The following is a 15419-nucleotide window of genomic DNA, read 5'->3' on the forward strand; positions in this document are numbered from 1 at the left end:
AGCTGATCATGATAATAGTTCAAAACTCCCAACCTTCTTTTGGCCTCATTATGGAATGGTTAGGTTTATAATTCACGATGTAAGTTACTTGCTTAAACAAATGAAAGTAGAGTCGTTAATCATCTAATTAAAGCGGTGATAGGAATATAACATTCGGCATCATTATCAATATATTGTAAAATCGTTGGAAGGAAGTCGTAAATTAAAAATATATAATGGAATCGATTTTAGTTTTGTTAGCGATATGATCTATAAACATTAAAACACTTCACATGAAGTTGACTGCCAAAGAAGACACGAATGGTACAAATGATATGCTTGGAGGGTCTTTGACACGTGTGGGGGACATACATACGAAACCCTACCCTTCTACTATATGAAAGCAAGAGAAGATAAACCGTCGAAGAAACATTTATAGCTTTAATCATATTTATAGAAAAGAAAGAAATAAGTGTCATACACTATTTCAATTTGATACACAATAGTCAACAAGGAAAAAAAAAAGAACAGGAAAGATTTAAGAATAAAAACAATGGAAGGAGGAGGAGGAGGAAGAAGAGTAGTAGTCAATAATTACGATCTACACCAAGTAACATCGTCGACGACGACGATTCAAGAGAATATGAACTTCCTCATTCCTTTTGAAGAAACCAATGTGTTAACCTTTTTCTCTTCTTCTTCTACTTCATCTTCTCTCTCTTCTCCTTCTTTCCCCATTCACAACCCTTCCTCTAGTACTACTACTCATACACCTCTAGGGTTTTCTAATAATCTTCAGGTCTTTGATCTCTCTTTCTATACACATATATATGATGATCTTGATTAAATTTATTTTAACTATTGTTTGATTGATCTTAATTTGGAAAGTTTAATTTGATTTTTGTAGGGTGGAGGACCCTTGGGATCAAAGGTGGTTAATGATGACCAGGAGAATTTTAGGGGAGGAACTAACAATGATGCTCATTCTAATTCTTGGTAATTTATCTCATTAGATTCGAAGATGAATCCTTTTTTCTACTTTTTTTTTCTTCGCCGTGAATCCTTCTTCGTTTTTTTCATCAATAACTAATCAATAAAGTTATGAATTTATATTTCCTTTTTTTTTTTCCTGCAATTTGTTGAGTTTCAATAGAGTTATAAACTCTCTATATACACAAAGACATGACATATTTAGATTAAACCTTCTTAATGAAGGTAAAAATAATGTTTCTAATACACCATAAGAGTTATTGCATTTGCAGGTGGAGATCAAGTAGTGGGAGTGGAGATATGAAGAACAAAGTGAAGATAAGGAGAAAACTTAGAGAGCCAAGATTCTGTTTCCAAACAAAAAGCGACGTTGATGTTCTCGACGATGGCTACAAATGGCGTAAATATGGTCAGAAAGTTGTCAAGAACAGCCTTCATCCCAGGTAGTTTTTAACACCACCACATATATGTGACTGACTAATCAACCCTATTAGTCTTAATTAGCTTTATAATAGTTTCCTAATATAACATTTGCTTACTTAGATACTCGATCGTATAATCACATCTATTGATGCATGATTGATATTTTCGTAAAAGCTGAGGGGAGGAACTTGATTTTTGGTGCATCATAATATTCTCTCATTAGACTCATGTGGAACCTTAGCTCAACTGCTCAAGTACTAGACATGACTGTTTATACCTTCTTATACATACATATGTATTTCATATTTAGAATATTTATTGTACGTAGGTTACAGTTTAATTTAGTATGTATCGTACCGTACGCCCCTCGAGGGCAGTCATCATCATTAAGAATGTAAACAATATTTCTATTTTTACCTCTTTTTAATTTTCATTGTGCCATGTGATCTACACATATTTCCAACTATCTTTTTTTTTTTGATTAATTTCACACGTTTGTTAATTCCTTTTTTTTGTATGGTTAATTGAATCTAATTATTTGTGTCTATGTGTACTACTAGTGAAAGAATAATAAATATGTGGAAATATATATACAGGAGTTATTACAGATGCACACACAACAACTGTAGGGTGAAGAAGAGAGTGGAGCGACTGTCGGAAGATTGTAGAATGGTGATTACTACATACGAAGGTCGTCACAACCACATTCCCTCTGATGACTCCACTTCTCCTGACCATGATTGTATCTCTTCTTTTTAACCTCTCTCTCTCTCTCTCTCTCTCAATCTATATCTATATATAGACAGATATATAAATATATATGCACATACAGATGTACGTGTGATATACTGCCTAGCTATTTGATATTGCATGTATTCTTCATGAGTATGTCATCATATATTATACACATATTCTTGACTTGTTGCTTATAGACTTATGGTACACATGATGAACTACCATGATATTGAACTTGGTAGTTCATTGTGGTTAAAAAAATTCAGTGGGATAGATTTTTTGAGTTTTGACGCGGTGGAAAGAAATTAAATTTTGTTAAAGTGATTCTGAAGCAAAATACTTATCAGATGAAGACCACATTAATTATCTAGGTGCATGATCTTTTTCTTTAATAGTAAAATGAATACTCGAAACACGGTTTGTTTAGACATGTTAATGTTATATGTTCCCAAATCTGATACGATATAACTAGTGTAGTTTTATATGTGAGCCATACGAAAAAAACACCAAAAAGGAACAAAGGTCAAAAGTTTACAACTACAAGTAGTAACAACACTCAAGCCAACCTAGCTACAAACTAGCATACATGGTCCTATATATATCACATTATTATTTAAATTAGGGTGTAATCTAGCAAGCTAGAAAAACTTCTCTCCCTCTCTCGCCTAATGATGAAGATGTTATACTATAGATGATTGAATCATGCAGCCGGAGCGTAATCATAGATTATATCGTCGTCATCATCACCTTCGTTCTTGAAAGATGCAAATGCATTGTGACCAGTGTAATAGAGAACCAAGTCAAATACTATAGACGACATCCTCTTTTCTTCACTCTACTTAGTGCAAAAAATCGTAAAGAAATATACAACTTGATTTGATCGATTATTATACGTTGAGATGGTTAAATGTTGTATATATTTATAGATGGTAAAAAGCATATTAAATGGCGAATGCCGCTGAAACTGAGTCAGGGCATGTGACTCGCTGCTTATCATGTGTGCCAGACACAAGTGGAGTGTGAGTAAACTGAGTAAGCCACCTATTTTGTGCCCTGACACATCTTTCGCTTTTTGTACATACATTATATATTGGTCCACCTCTTATTACACGATATGTTTAACACACTTCTCATAATATTATGATCTTAATGGAATAATAAACTTTTTTCAAGTAAAAGAGAGGAAGAAACGTAAAGTTCTTTTTTTTTTTTCTTTTGGATTTTAGTAAGAATTATAGGGTATTGATTCCCTCAACCAATAGCAACATCATGGCATATCATGCATAGAACCTTGAGGGACAACAGGAAAGATTTATGATCTGATGTCTAGATTTGTTTTCGTTTATCTTCATTTCAACATTCTTATGATCATTCTTTGTTTTCTCTTGGATCAACATTACAAAAGTTTAGTTTCTCTATAATTGGTTTTTGGGGAAAGTAAAAAAGAGATATTTTCCTAGATTTGTTTGGGTTTTATATCTTTCAATCAGACATTATTATATAGTAAAGATTTGTTTTTTATTTTCTAACTCGTATCTCAACACTACAAATACTTTATCTTTACCAAGTAGAATCACACTCAATAAACGGCCTGCGTTAGGCCCATAATCGGTTCAAAAGATTATCGTGAAGTGGTAAGATATAAACGAAACTTGAATTCTTGTAGTTTTTTCCCTCTTTGATCGTGATGTGAATAATTTTTGCTTCTTGGGCCCTTTTGTGTCAGTAGGCAACAACAATGATAATGTTTGCTTCTCCTTCTTAACCACAACGATTTTGGTTTATTTATTTTTCGAGGATATTTATAAGAAAAATGTCGTATGCAACTTAAGATGAAATGGCTATATATATAATAGTTAGGCCCACCAAATAAAAATGGATTGGTCTGATAATATCTTTATAAAATCCTCAACAAACAAATATATAGATTTGGTATGATTTAAATAATATATTTTGAAGAAAAAAAAAATTGGCTTGTAGAAGAAAATAAAAAATGCTTCTTTCGAATAAAATAAAGTTTAAGTTCACAAATAAAATCGGAATTTAAAAAAAAACTGTATATATGCAACCAAGAAATGTGGTCCATCCTTCTATGATTCAAAGACAAAACATTATGCATTGACTAGACTAGGCGTATACTATATATCCATATTAAAATGTATTCTAAAACGTAAAATATTTTGAATTATAGAATTATTTTAATCTTTCTAAAGTTTATTATTTTGTTGATAACTAATTAAAATGAGAGTATTTGAAAGATGGGGAGGGGTCACATGGAGTAGCACATGGAAACTGGGTATGAAAAAGATACGAGACGCGAGAGACACGTTACGCAGTTATTGATGATCCCCAAATGCCTCCAAACAAAAAAAAAAAACTACTACGATTATATAAAAAAGATCTCTTTATTCTTGGTTCTCTCACGGGACATGCTTTACTTTTTCATCACTCCAATCACATTCAGTTAACATCTAACCTTGCTGTCATGTTTAATTAATTGTTTTTTTCTTGTAAGTTCAGGTACTAAATCAAGTATACGATCAGTACTCGCATCATACAAAAACCCCAAATAAATAAAAATAATGCAGGTACATTATACAAGCATATAAACTTTGTACTAGTAAAAGTTCGTATACTATAGTTTGTAGTAGTTCATGAGTTAATGAACTATAGTTTTGATGTTTGATGTTTAATGTTATTCGGAAAATTACTAACGATATTAGAAAAATGCATCATTTCGATTGCATATTACGTACGTAGCATGGTGAAGTACTTATAAAACATGAAAAATGTAAACTCTATACAAAGAAAAGAAAAAAGTATTTGAAAATGCGATAATCTAGTTTTCACGACGTTGTGTTCCTCGTATCTCCATTTCGGTAAGCACGATTAAATTTGAAACGTTCCAAAGGGGATGATCATTGATCGCACAAGTTGACATATCGTGGTCTGTAAAGTAAAGTAAAAAAAAAAAAGATCTTAACGTGAAACCTCTTTTTTTCTGTGTTGGTCTTTTAAACCTTTTGGGTTTGCTGTTCTTAGAACTTTGTCTAAATGCGTCCAAATTAGCTGTCTTACTTTGCATCTATTTAGATTTAGATCGATCTACTTATGTATTTTAGATCTTATATCTTTTCTTTTCCTAGCTATCAATTTTTTTTTTCTTTTGGGGGTTATAAAGAAAGGATCAAATTTGATGTTACCAGATGGGAATTGATTCACACATTATTAGAAACACATGCATTTCGTTAGATCACTATCGTCGTGACTTTCTAAATTTAAATAAATTTCTTCCACATGTCATGTAACATGATGAGTATGGGATCCCATCTCCACATTACAAATCAAAAAAATTAAGACAAACATAATAATCGTAATTTACATAATACTCCCGTATATATATATATATATTTTCACGTATGAATTATCCCAAATTAATCACATTACATAGTTTCATAAACATTAATTAGGATATATAAGTTTATCTCCTTTGATTTGATATATCTTGTTTGATGTATTAATTATGTTTCCCTCTTGTTAGAACTTAAGTTTTCAAATTCAATATATCATTAACCCATCTTTTATAAAAAACCCCACTTTTCCTTTTCTGTTCCATATACTAGTCCTGGGCGTTCGGGTATTCGGTTCGGTTCCGGATATATCCATTCGGTTCCGGGTAGTTCGGATATAGAGGTTTAGGATCCATTCGGTTAATTTACTATTTCGGTTCGGGTTTGGTTCGGTTTCGGTTATTTTCGGTTCGGTTCCGGGTATCCAAAACAGTGTAATATATTTTAAAAAAAATATTATTTAAATAAAACTTATTATAATTTAACAAATATATCTAAAAACTTCTAAATATTTGGTTTATTTAAAATATTTTGGTATTTTGGTCTAAATATATATGATATTGGTGTGGTTTTTTAGTTTAATTTTATTACGTTATATATTTTAACATGTATTAGAATGACAAACTTCAACGTGGTGCAGTGGCCACTTTGCACGGTCAAGTTTACAGGGGACTCAAGTTCGATTCTTGGCTAAAACATAATTTTTATATGAGTTCGGTTTGATTCGGATAACCGAATGGATATCGGTTCGGTTCGGTTAATAACCGATATCATGGATAATTAAAACACTATCCAATCGGTTATTATCTACTAACCATACTCGAACCGGAACCGAAATTTCGGTTCGGTTTCGGTTCGGTCCGTTCGGTTCCGGTTATTTGCCCAGGACTACCATATACTAATGATTTTATTTATTTATTCATTTTCGTTTTTTTGGGGTTCCACCGCCGACGGTGATAGAACAATTGAGTAAATGACTAATGAATGTATAACACAACTGAAAAACTTCAAAAGCGACACATTTCTAAAATTTAAATTGGATAAAAAAGTTAAAATACTTACACTAATTCACTAAAATAAAAATAAGAAATACATAATAACTACCCAATATAACGACCAACTTAAACACACGCCATTAACAACAGAGCAGAGCAAAGAGAAGACTCTTCTCTTCTCCATCTCATCACATAAACAAGTTCTCTCTTTCTCTCTCTCTTTCTCTCGTACACACACAAAAAAATGGCGGAACTTGAGAATCCAAGTGTAATGTCGAAGCTAATAGCATTCTTATCTTCATTGCTAGAGCGAGTTGCAGAGTCTAACGATCTGACCAGAAGAGTCACGACTCAGTCACAGAGGGTATCGGTGTTCCACGGACTGAGTAGACCGACCATAACGATCCAGAGCTATCTCGAGAGGATCTTCAAATACGCGAATTGTAGTCCTTCTTGCTTCGTCGTGGCTTACGTTTATCTCGACCGTTTCACTCACAGACAACCTTCACTTCCAATCAATTCCTTTAACGTTCATCGTCTCCTCATCACTAGTGTCATGGTCGCTGCTAAATTCCTCGATGATCTGTAAGTCAATTTTAAGAACTGATCTCAGCAACTTCAGACTGCTCTGTTTCATAACTGCTCTGTTTCTGAAGTTTTGTCTGAGTCTCAAGAAAACTATAAAATTCATTTAATTTTTAAACTTTTTTTTGATCTGAGTATGTTTTTTCTCAACCACAGTTTTAATTTAAAAAGTAAAAATTGAGAATTTGTTTGTTGAGACATCATAATGATCAATCAATCAATCAATCAATCACTTCCCCTGTTTTATGGCTTCTCTGTTTTGTAAAGATTCAATTTTTATAAAGTTATTTTTGTTGATTTGACATTGATTCACTAAACACTGAATATGGTAATTTGAAACAGGTACTACAACAATGCGTATTACGCGAAAGTGGGAGGTATAAGCACGAAAGAGATGAATTTTCTAGAGCTGGACTTCTTATTCGGGTTAGGGTTTGAATTAAACGTGACGCCAAACACATTCCACGCTTACTTCACTTACCTTCAAAAGGAAATGACTCTTCTTCAACCTCTCTCTCTCGTTGTTGTCCCATCATCAAGATCTGTCATTACCTTCATCAATGACGATGAAGCTTCTCATCAGAAACAGCAACTCGCCGTTTGAGTTTCCAACAAAATTCCAAACGTAAAAATCTTTAAAAAATCTTTTTTTGTCTCTTTTCCAAAACATTTTAATCATTTTCGCCTTTCTTATTTTTAATGAATTTGTGTAGATGATGTAGAGATTAGTCGGCAGGTACTCTTATCTTGTCTTAATCAATCTCTGATTAAGAATAAATAAGAAAATTCAAAATCAAACCAGTAAGTTCTTGTCTATCTCTATATATATTTTTAGTAAGGAAAATATAGATGTTGACAGATGAGATAATTCATCTTTACAGACTGGCTTGGCTAAAGAATTTAAATGTCACTAGTGACCCTCTAAACTTATATATACATAACTGAGATTTATATATATGTTATGATTGTTTATGTTTTGTTTTGTCTGATATTCAAAATTTTACCCATGTCAGATCAGAAACATGGGTTAATAATAAGTTTAAAAGGTACAATAATTGGGATTGGTGAATAAGATTTGTTGTATCTGGTTCTATAAAGGGAACAAAAGAACATGTGCAGAGCAGAGACGACAGAGTGTAACGATAAAGAAATTACATTCAAATAGCCGATCTTGAAAGAGGCTAAAAGAGACTGTGACTTGTGAGAGCTTCTTACAAATAATGCTTACTGACAAAACAAAACAAAACTTACTTTTTGACTCAGGTTTCTTTAAATGTACTACCAGTCAAGAACACAAACCAATCAAGATAGTTTGTAGAATAGAAAAAAAAAAAGATAGGGGAATTGGAATTTGAAGATCAGTTACTTGACAGTAACCATTGATGCAGTAAATTTCTTGCCAAACACCTCAAGGTGCACTTAGTACGGCTTGATAAGTCGTTGTGGCTATCAGAATCTTCATAACCAGTAAGGCAATAACACGTTGCGAACTTCGTTAGGTGAGACTTTATCTTTCTTGTACCAGAAGTAATCTAGCTAGCCATTCTCTGGTACTTGAACTGATTCTATTCTCTCTGCTACGTCAAAAACCCTTCATGCGAGAGTTCAACGTTAAACACATGAAAAATTTCAACTTTGTCAAGTCAGAGCATTAGAGAAACAGAACATTTCAAAACTCCTCTAGGTCTTCGTGATTTTCTTTTTAATTAATTTATAAATCTCAAAAAGTCAAATTCACACGAAAAAATATGAGAGAAAAATCCCATTTAAAAGATTACATTTTACAATGATAAATATAGAACAAAAAAGAAAAAGAATAAAAACACACATACATAAGCAAATATGATGATAAAGAAACAACAACAAAGATGATTGAACTGAGATGAGTTGATTATAAAGAAAGTTAGAGACGCCTTGCAACCTGAAAAGCTTTAAGCAATGATTTGAAGAAGAGATAAGACTCACGAAGAACCAAGAGCGACGATACACTTAAAACCACCAGCCAAAATGTCTTCTCATTTGGTGCTATGTAGACTACTGCAACCAGATAAATAGCCACGATTGAGATAACGCAAAGCCTTATCCAATTTCTCAGAGGGAACCCTTTAGTAAGCAGCGAGATCATTGTAACCGAAGCGAAGAAGCCAATCGCGTTGAAGGTAGCGTAGAGAGTGAAGTCAACAGTACTGGCTGCCATGATTGCTTGTCCTTCAGTGCTGTTCCTCGAACCGAAATTGGTGTTTATGATTGGGATTATGTTGTTGTTGTTCTGTGAGCCAGAGCCACCATTAGAGTCTTCACCTCTGAAAGCTCCTGGAGGCTGAAGGACTCCAGTGAACGTAAGTGTTGCTATGAGTGTCGCAACAACCAATAGAGTCTCGCGCTTCTCAAGTGTGGAATTAGTAATCTCGTAGTCTAGATACCTCTTTATCATACGTAAAGGGTTTCTACTACGGTCAATTGGCTTAAGGTTTTTACGTTTCTCAATTGCGTTCCTTGCTTCAGCTGTCTGAAAGATTTGAACAATCCTGTGCATTTCAGAAACACTTCCTCCTTCGGTTTCAATAACCACGTCGAGGACATCCTTTGGTGTTAACCAGCTTCTGTTTTGTTTGTTTACATCTACCGATCCGTGTAATATTGCTTCCTCACCTATCAACATCTCCACAATCTGTAGACAACAATATTATTGGAATATAACAATATTATTGAAATATATAGCATTTAGTACTGACGCTTATGCATGATCAAGTGTGAAACTGTTAAAGTTAACAATGGATATATTCGTTTTATATATATACTACTAGATAAAAGTTTGTAAGTGACGCGTAAAGAAGAAGAAACTACTTGCCTGAAGCTGTTTCCCAAGAGTTGCAAGATGCAAGATTGTATTGCCTTCTCGATTTTCCTGGTTAACGATCCCCCACGATGTGTTACGGTTCTTGATCTCTTGCAACAACAACTTCGTAGCTTCCACTTGATTGTTCTTAACAGCAACATGAAGAGGGGTCTCAAGAAAAGCCGTTTGTTCGTCGAGGGATTCAGGGAATGACGAAATCAGCTCTTTAATGACCTCGATTCGTCCTCTCTGCGCTGCGCTGTGAAGAGGAATCAAACCGTCTTTGTCCTTCAAGAAGCAGAGATCACGTTTCTGGCCAACACTTAGGAGCACTCTCACAACTTCTATTTTCCCTGAAGCTGAAGCAATATGAAGAGGGCTAAACCCTTGTAGGTTCGGCTCCAGAGCTAAACCTTGGTTGTGACGCAAGACTTCTGCGGTGAAAGTGGCTTGGCCGGTGAAAGCTGAGACATGGAGAGGATTCTCTGGAGATGAAAGAGAGAGACGCTCGAGAAGCAGAGGATCTTCTTGAAGGAGCAACTTGAGTGTTGTTATGTCTCCCGTACGAGCTGCATCAAACAATCTGTGGTCCATTCTTTCTTGAGCCCCAAGGGAATATCCAATCTATTAATTTAAGGTTATCCACATTCAGACAAGTACACACACCTGTATATATAATACTAGTAAGTGGTATGTAAGCTGAAGAGAATGTGTAGTGATTAAGTTTGCAACCTATTACAAATACCTTTCGTGTTTTTAATTATTGAATTTTAAACTATGTTATTCGAGTGTAATTATTATACTCAGAAGATAAGAGAACCCCGATAAAAAGCTTATATCACTAGATGTTAAAAACAACGAAAGGTGTAATTATCACCGAATAATTAGAGGGGTGTTTCTCATTAATCGAAAAAAGCAAGTGTAATAAAATAGTTAAAAGCTAGTGTTAAACACTTTCACTATCGAGATTCGAAAACAAGTCCTCACATCACATGACATGTTTGTCGTGAAGATTCCTTACTTCTTATGCTTAATTAACACGAGGTTTATTACCAAAAAAATAATAATAACATGAGGTATATGAGTGTGTGACACAGGCTGGATTAGATTCTCGCTTACACTGGTTGCCGTTGGGGTTGATGGTGAAAATTAACGGGCCTGACTGACTTAAGATTAACCCTGATCAATCATTCCCCTGTTTCTGATGTTTTGTCTGAATCTCAAGAGTTATAATTTTTCAGCAGTGAAAATTGATTATGCTTGGTTCAGACATCATAATGATCAATCAATCATTCCCCTCTTTTATGGCTTCTCTGTTTCGTCCTCTCAAAGACTTTAGGACTATGCAAATAAAGATTCAACTTTTATAAAAGTTTTTGATTTGACACTGCTTCACTAAACCCTGACTAAATAGCCAAAGAGGCTAAGAGACTCTGACTTGTGAGAGCTTCTACAAATAATGGTATACTGACAAAAATACTTACTTTTAGACTCATGTTTCTTCAAATGTACTACTCAAGAACACAAATCAACTCAAGATATGTATATAGACAAAAAAAAAAAAGAGAGAGAGGGGAATTGGAACTGTAACTTGGGATTTTATGAGGTGGTTGTGGTACCATTTCTTAGAGGATAGATTCTGATTTTCTTGGCATGTTTTCTGATTAGACTTGGGATTCTCGCTACAGCGATAGGTAATACAACAGAAAGCACCATGAAGAACAAGCCTAATCCGAAGTTTGGAGAAAGTGCAGCCATTGCGAATCCATAGGTCAAAGCAACAGCATTCAATGAAACTTGCAGCTCAAGGTAGAAAGGGAGACCTTTTGTGAGCAAAGAGATTAGTTCAATAGAAGTGAAAAACCCGACCGAGTTTAAGAAGATGAAAATGCCGTAATTGACCCAGCTCTTTGATCCCATTATCGTTGTTCCTGCATAGTAAACCGGTTTGGTTTTGTTTTCTTTTAGATCAGTTACTTTACAGAATCCATCAATGCAGTAATCTTCTTGCCAGACACCTCCAGGTGGACTTAGCACGGCTTGATAAGTCGCTGTGGCTATCAGAATCGCGATAACCAGTAATACATTGCGAACTTCGTGAGGTGAGACTCTGTCTTTCTTGTACTTGAAGTAATCTAGCCACTGCTTGTGAGTCATCAGGGATTCTTCTGACGGTGTTGTTTCATTCTCTGTTGTTGTTGTAGATTGTCTTGTGTCGAGATCTCTTGATCTTACAGCTCCTGATTTAGTGAGGATCTGATGAATCTCCACGTCTTCTGGTTCACTTCCAAAGTGAAGTAACACATCAAGAGGTGTGAAGCCATTGGAGTTTAAAGAGTTCACTTCAATAAAATCTCGTGGGATTGTGTTGTTAGAGCCAAGCAACAAGTCAATCACCTGCAAATTGCAATCTCATATTAATGGATAAAAATCGAATTAGAGAACCAAGTTAAGTTAGAGAAGATTGATACCTCGTACTGTCGTTTTTGAACAGCTAAGTGTAAAACTGTGTTCCCTCCGTTGTCTTGTTTATTCAACACACAAAGCTTATCAAACTCCTTAAGACGTTCCAACAAAACAACGAATCCATCGAACTGATAGTACCTAACCGCAAGATGAAGCACGGTCTCTCCACGGGCAGTGATTTCTTCAAGAGACTCCGGATTTGCAGACACTAACTCGTCAAGAACAGGAACTCTTCCTCTCATAGCAGCGTAATGAAGAGGAATCTTTCTATCTTTACCTTTGATCAAACAGATCTCACCACTTAGCTTCTCCAAAAGCTCTCTCACGACTTCAACGTGACCCATAGATGCTGCTATATGCAAAGGAGTAAACCCGTCTTTGTTCAATTCTTTTCCGAGACTCTCTCTTAGTTTCAGAACTTCTCTAACGAAACCAAAGTGTCCGTACATGGAGGCAACGTGTAACGGCGTTTCTTCCCCGTTTACAACAATAACTTCGAGAAGAGTTGGATCGGATTCCGTTGATCGGAGTAAATACTCGACATCTCCTTTCCGAGCAGCCTCCATTAACGGATTCTTCTCCATCATCATCTCTCTCTCTCTCTCTTTCTGCTAAGTCAAAAACCTCTTTGCAAGAGATTGAAACATTAAAAATCTCTCTTTCCGCTAGGTCAACAAACCTCTTTTGCAAGACTCGAAACATTTAAAAACAGATGTCCAAGATATGATTTTCAACTATGTTTAGTCAGTCAGACAGAAACAAAACATGTCAAACTCCCCCACGTCTTACACAATCTTGATTTTATTAATCCAAAAGTCAAATTTATACGACAAGGACATTTTCACATTGAAGCCTTTGTCAAAATATATTATCAGACATCAACCTAAGAACACACACAAACAAACGATATGACAAAAGAGATGTCTCAAGTTGCTAAACCTAACTTGAGACACAATAGTGTTACCTACCACTTGAAAGATTCCTTGTTGCATCATAATAGCCCAATTCAAGTTTTAAGCCCATCTATCAAATTGTGTTAATATGATTTGAGGCCTAAAAATCAACAAATCATTAATCTCATGTTATTACATTAACAAAATGACTTTACTAAAAAAAAGAGTAGAACGCCAGAGAGGAAGAAGAGGCCAAAAAAAACATAATTAAGCAAAGCAGTTACAAAAACGGCAAGAGCGGGTTCGCAAAGTCTACCCTACGCCACCTACCGGCTCCGTGAAACACGGCTCACGTTAGCCTCTCCCCTTAACCATGATGACCATGACCACGGTGGCTTCATCCCCGAAACCAGCCGCTTTTTCTCTTTTTTATTTTCCACCGATTCAAATATCATTATTATCCCACGTGTCGTCCACGACGGTGTGCCCCCACCACCACCCTCCGCCACCACCGCTTGAGGCTTTTCTTCCTTTATTATTTACCAACTCTTCTGCTAATGTACGCTTCTATCTAACCTTATCCTCCGCCACCAACCTTTTAACCTACGCCTCTCCTCCACTCTCTCTCTCTCTCCTCTCTCCCTTATCTATTACGTGATATCGCCGCCGCGAATAGCCATCCATCCGCATCACAGCCATTTTCTCTTTCCTTCACGAGATCTGAAAATTTTCTTCTTCATTCCTCAGATTTTGAATTTTATCATCTATACCGTTCCATGTCCGATCCGGATTCTCCGATGAACCACGATCCAATTCCGGATCCATCACCGGTTCGGATCCAATCGTCTCCACCGTCAGCTCTCGTCCCGCCATCATTATCTTCTCCCGCTCAAGACGATGCCTCAGCGGAACCGGTTTCCGTCACAGATCTGAAGAGCGCCTCCGTCCCCTCCAAGAACTCTAGGCGGTTACCTCCGCCGTGCTGGTCGCTTGAAGAGACGGTTGCGCTAATTGACGGATACAGAGACAAATGGTACGCTCTAAACCGTGGAAACCTAAAGGCGAATCACTGGGAAGAAGTCGCAGAAGCGGTTGGTGTTAGTTGCCCGGACGTGACGCCGAAGAAAACAGCGGTTCAGTGCCGTCACAAGATGGAGAAGCTTCGTAAAAGGTACCGAACTGAGATACAGAGAGCTAGATCTGTGCCGGTGGCGAGGTTTATATCGTCTTGGGTTCATTTTAAGCGTATGGAAGCTATGGAGAATAGACCAGAGATCATCAAACAAGGTAACGAAAGTGGTGACGATGAGGATCACGACGACGGGAATTACACAGCTCGGTATCAGTTTAAAAACGGCGGAGGAGGTGGATCAGTGGCGAGGACGACGCCGAGGTTCTTTAATAGGAATGGTACGGCTGGATCTGGTAGTAGTAGCGGCGGGATTCGAATTAGGATACCGACTGGAGTGAGTTTAGCACAGCCAGGTCCGAGATTTGCCGGTAAGATTGATCAGAAATACACGGCGAGTCCGAGTTCAAATCCGAGACCTGCTCGTGGTTTAGGAGTAGGATCTAGTTACAGTGCTAGGGTTGGTAGAGTTCCTGAAGGAGGAGGAGGAGGAGGGAAGAGAGGGAGAGAGATGATGATGAAGACGGAGGAGGATGATGGTGATGGTAATGGTAATGGTAATGATCCAATGGTGGAGATAGCGAGTGCGATTAAGCTGCTTGGAGATACGATGTTGAGAACAGAGCAGACGAGAATGGAGATGACTAGAGAGATAGAAGCGATGAGGATGGAGACAGAGATGAAGAGGACGAAGATGATATTGGAATCGCAGCAACGAATCGTGGAAGCGTTTGCTAAAACCATTGCAGAGAATAATACGGAGGAGGAGAAGATGAAGAAGAAAGCTAGAAGAATGGCTGCTGCTGACTCTCTTGATTGATATAGTTGACTTCTAAAAGGCGCCATAAATTATGTGTTCTCAAATTTTCAATTCTAGGGTTTGTAGAGAAATCGAAAGAGCTTTTATTAAGCTCATTGCATCCTTTCTAACACAAGTAATGTATCCTGCTGTTTAATTATGTATGTTATATTATAAAGTGTATAAAATTGGGACTTCCTCAGTATCTTTTATTGTTTTTTTCCGACAAATCTTGA

At 36.2% G+C, this 15419-nt stretch overlaps 5 protein-coding genes across 6 annotated transcripts; 3 read left to right on the top strand and 2 right to left on the bottom strand.

The window, feature by feature from the left end:
• On the top strand, positions 409 to 2321 carry LOC104784861 (probable WRKY transcription factor 12). The gene is made up of 4 exons (XM_010509954.2): positions 409 to 778; positions 887 to 975; positions 1242 to 1412; positions 1989 to 2321. The coding sequence occupies exons 1-4, from the start codon at positions 533 to 535 to the stop codon at positions 2149 to 2151; spliced, it is 669 nt and encodes a 222-aa protein (XP_010508256.1). The 5' UTR covers positions 409 to 532; the 3' UTR covers positions 2152 to 2321.
• LOC104784862 (cyclin-U4-1) lies at positions 6580 to 7858 on the top strand. 2 transcript variants are annotated; one of them, XM_010509956.2, is made up of 3 exons: positions 6580 to 7057; positions 7400 to 7682; positions 7771 to 7858. In XM_010509956.2, exons 1-2 carry the CDS (start codon positions 6717 to 6719, stop codon positions 7659 to 7661), a joined length of 603 nt encoding a protein of 200 aa, XP_010508258.1. In that variant the 5' UTR covers positions 6580 to 6716; the 3' UTR covers positions 7662 to 7682; positions 7771 to 7858. The 2 variants fall into 2 exon arrangements, with proteins under 2 accessions (XP_010508258.1, XP_010508257.1); XM_010509955.2 differs by having other exon boundaries at positions 7400 to 7858.
• Positions 8804 to 10586, bottom strand: LOC104788763 (ankyrin repeat-containing protein ITN1-like). Its single transcript, XM_019245461.1, has 2 exons — positions 9909 to 10586; positions 8804 to 9728 (listed from the first exon to the last, which is right to left on the bottom strand). Exons 1-2 carry the CDS (start codon positions 10488 to 10490, stop codon positions 8961 to 8963), a joined length of 1350 nt encoding a protein of 449 aa, XP_019101006.1. The 5' UTR covers positions 10491 to 10586; the 3' UTR covers positions 8804 to 8960.
• Positions 11239 to 13035, bottom strand: LOC104784863 (ankyrin repeat-containing protein NPR4-like). Its single transcript, XM_019245469.1, has 2 exons — positions 12368 to 13035; positions 11239 to 12293 (listed from the first exon to the last, which is right to left on the bottom strand). Exons 1-2 carry the CDS (start codon positions 12950 to 12952, stop codon positions 11496 to 11498), a joined length of 1383 nt encoding a protein of 460 aa, XP_019101014.1. The 5' UTR covers positions 12953 to 13035; the 3' UTR covers positions 11239 to 11495.
• LOC104784864 (trihelix transcription factor ASIL2-like) lies at positions 13461 to 15388 on the top strand. Its single transcript, XM_010509958.2, has one exon. It carries the CDS (start codon positions 14032 to 14034, stop codon positions 15202 to 15204), a length of 1173 nt encoding a protein of 390 aa, XP_010508260.1. The 5' UTR covers positions 13461 to 14031; the 3' UTR covers positions 15205 to 15388.

Source organism: Camelina sativa, chromosome 5 (genome assembly GCF_000633955.1).
Source record: "Camelina sativa cultivar DH55 chromosome 5, Cs, whole genome shotgun sequence".
Classification (NCBI taxonomy): domain Eukaryota; kingdom Viridiplantae; phylum Streptophyta; class Magnoliopsida; order Brassicales; family Brassicaceae; genus Camelina; species Camelina sativa.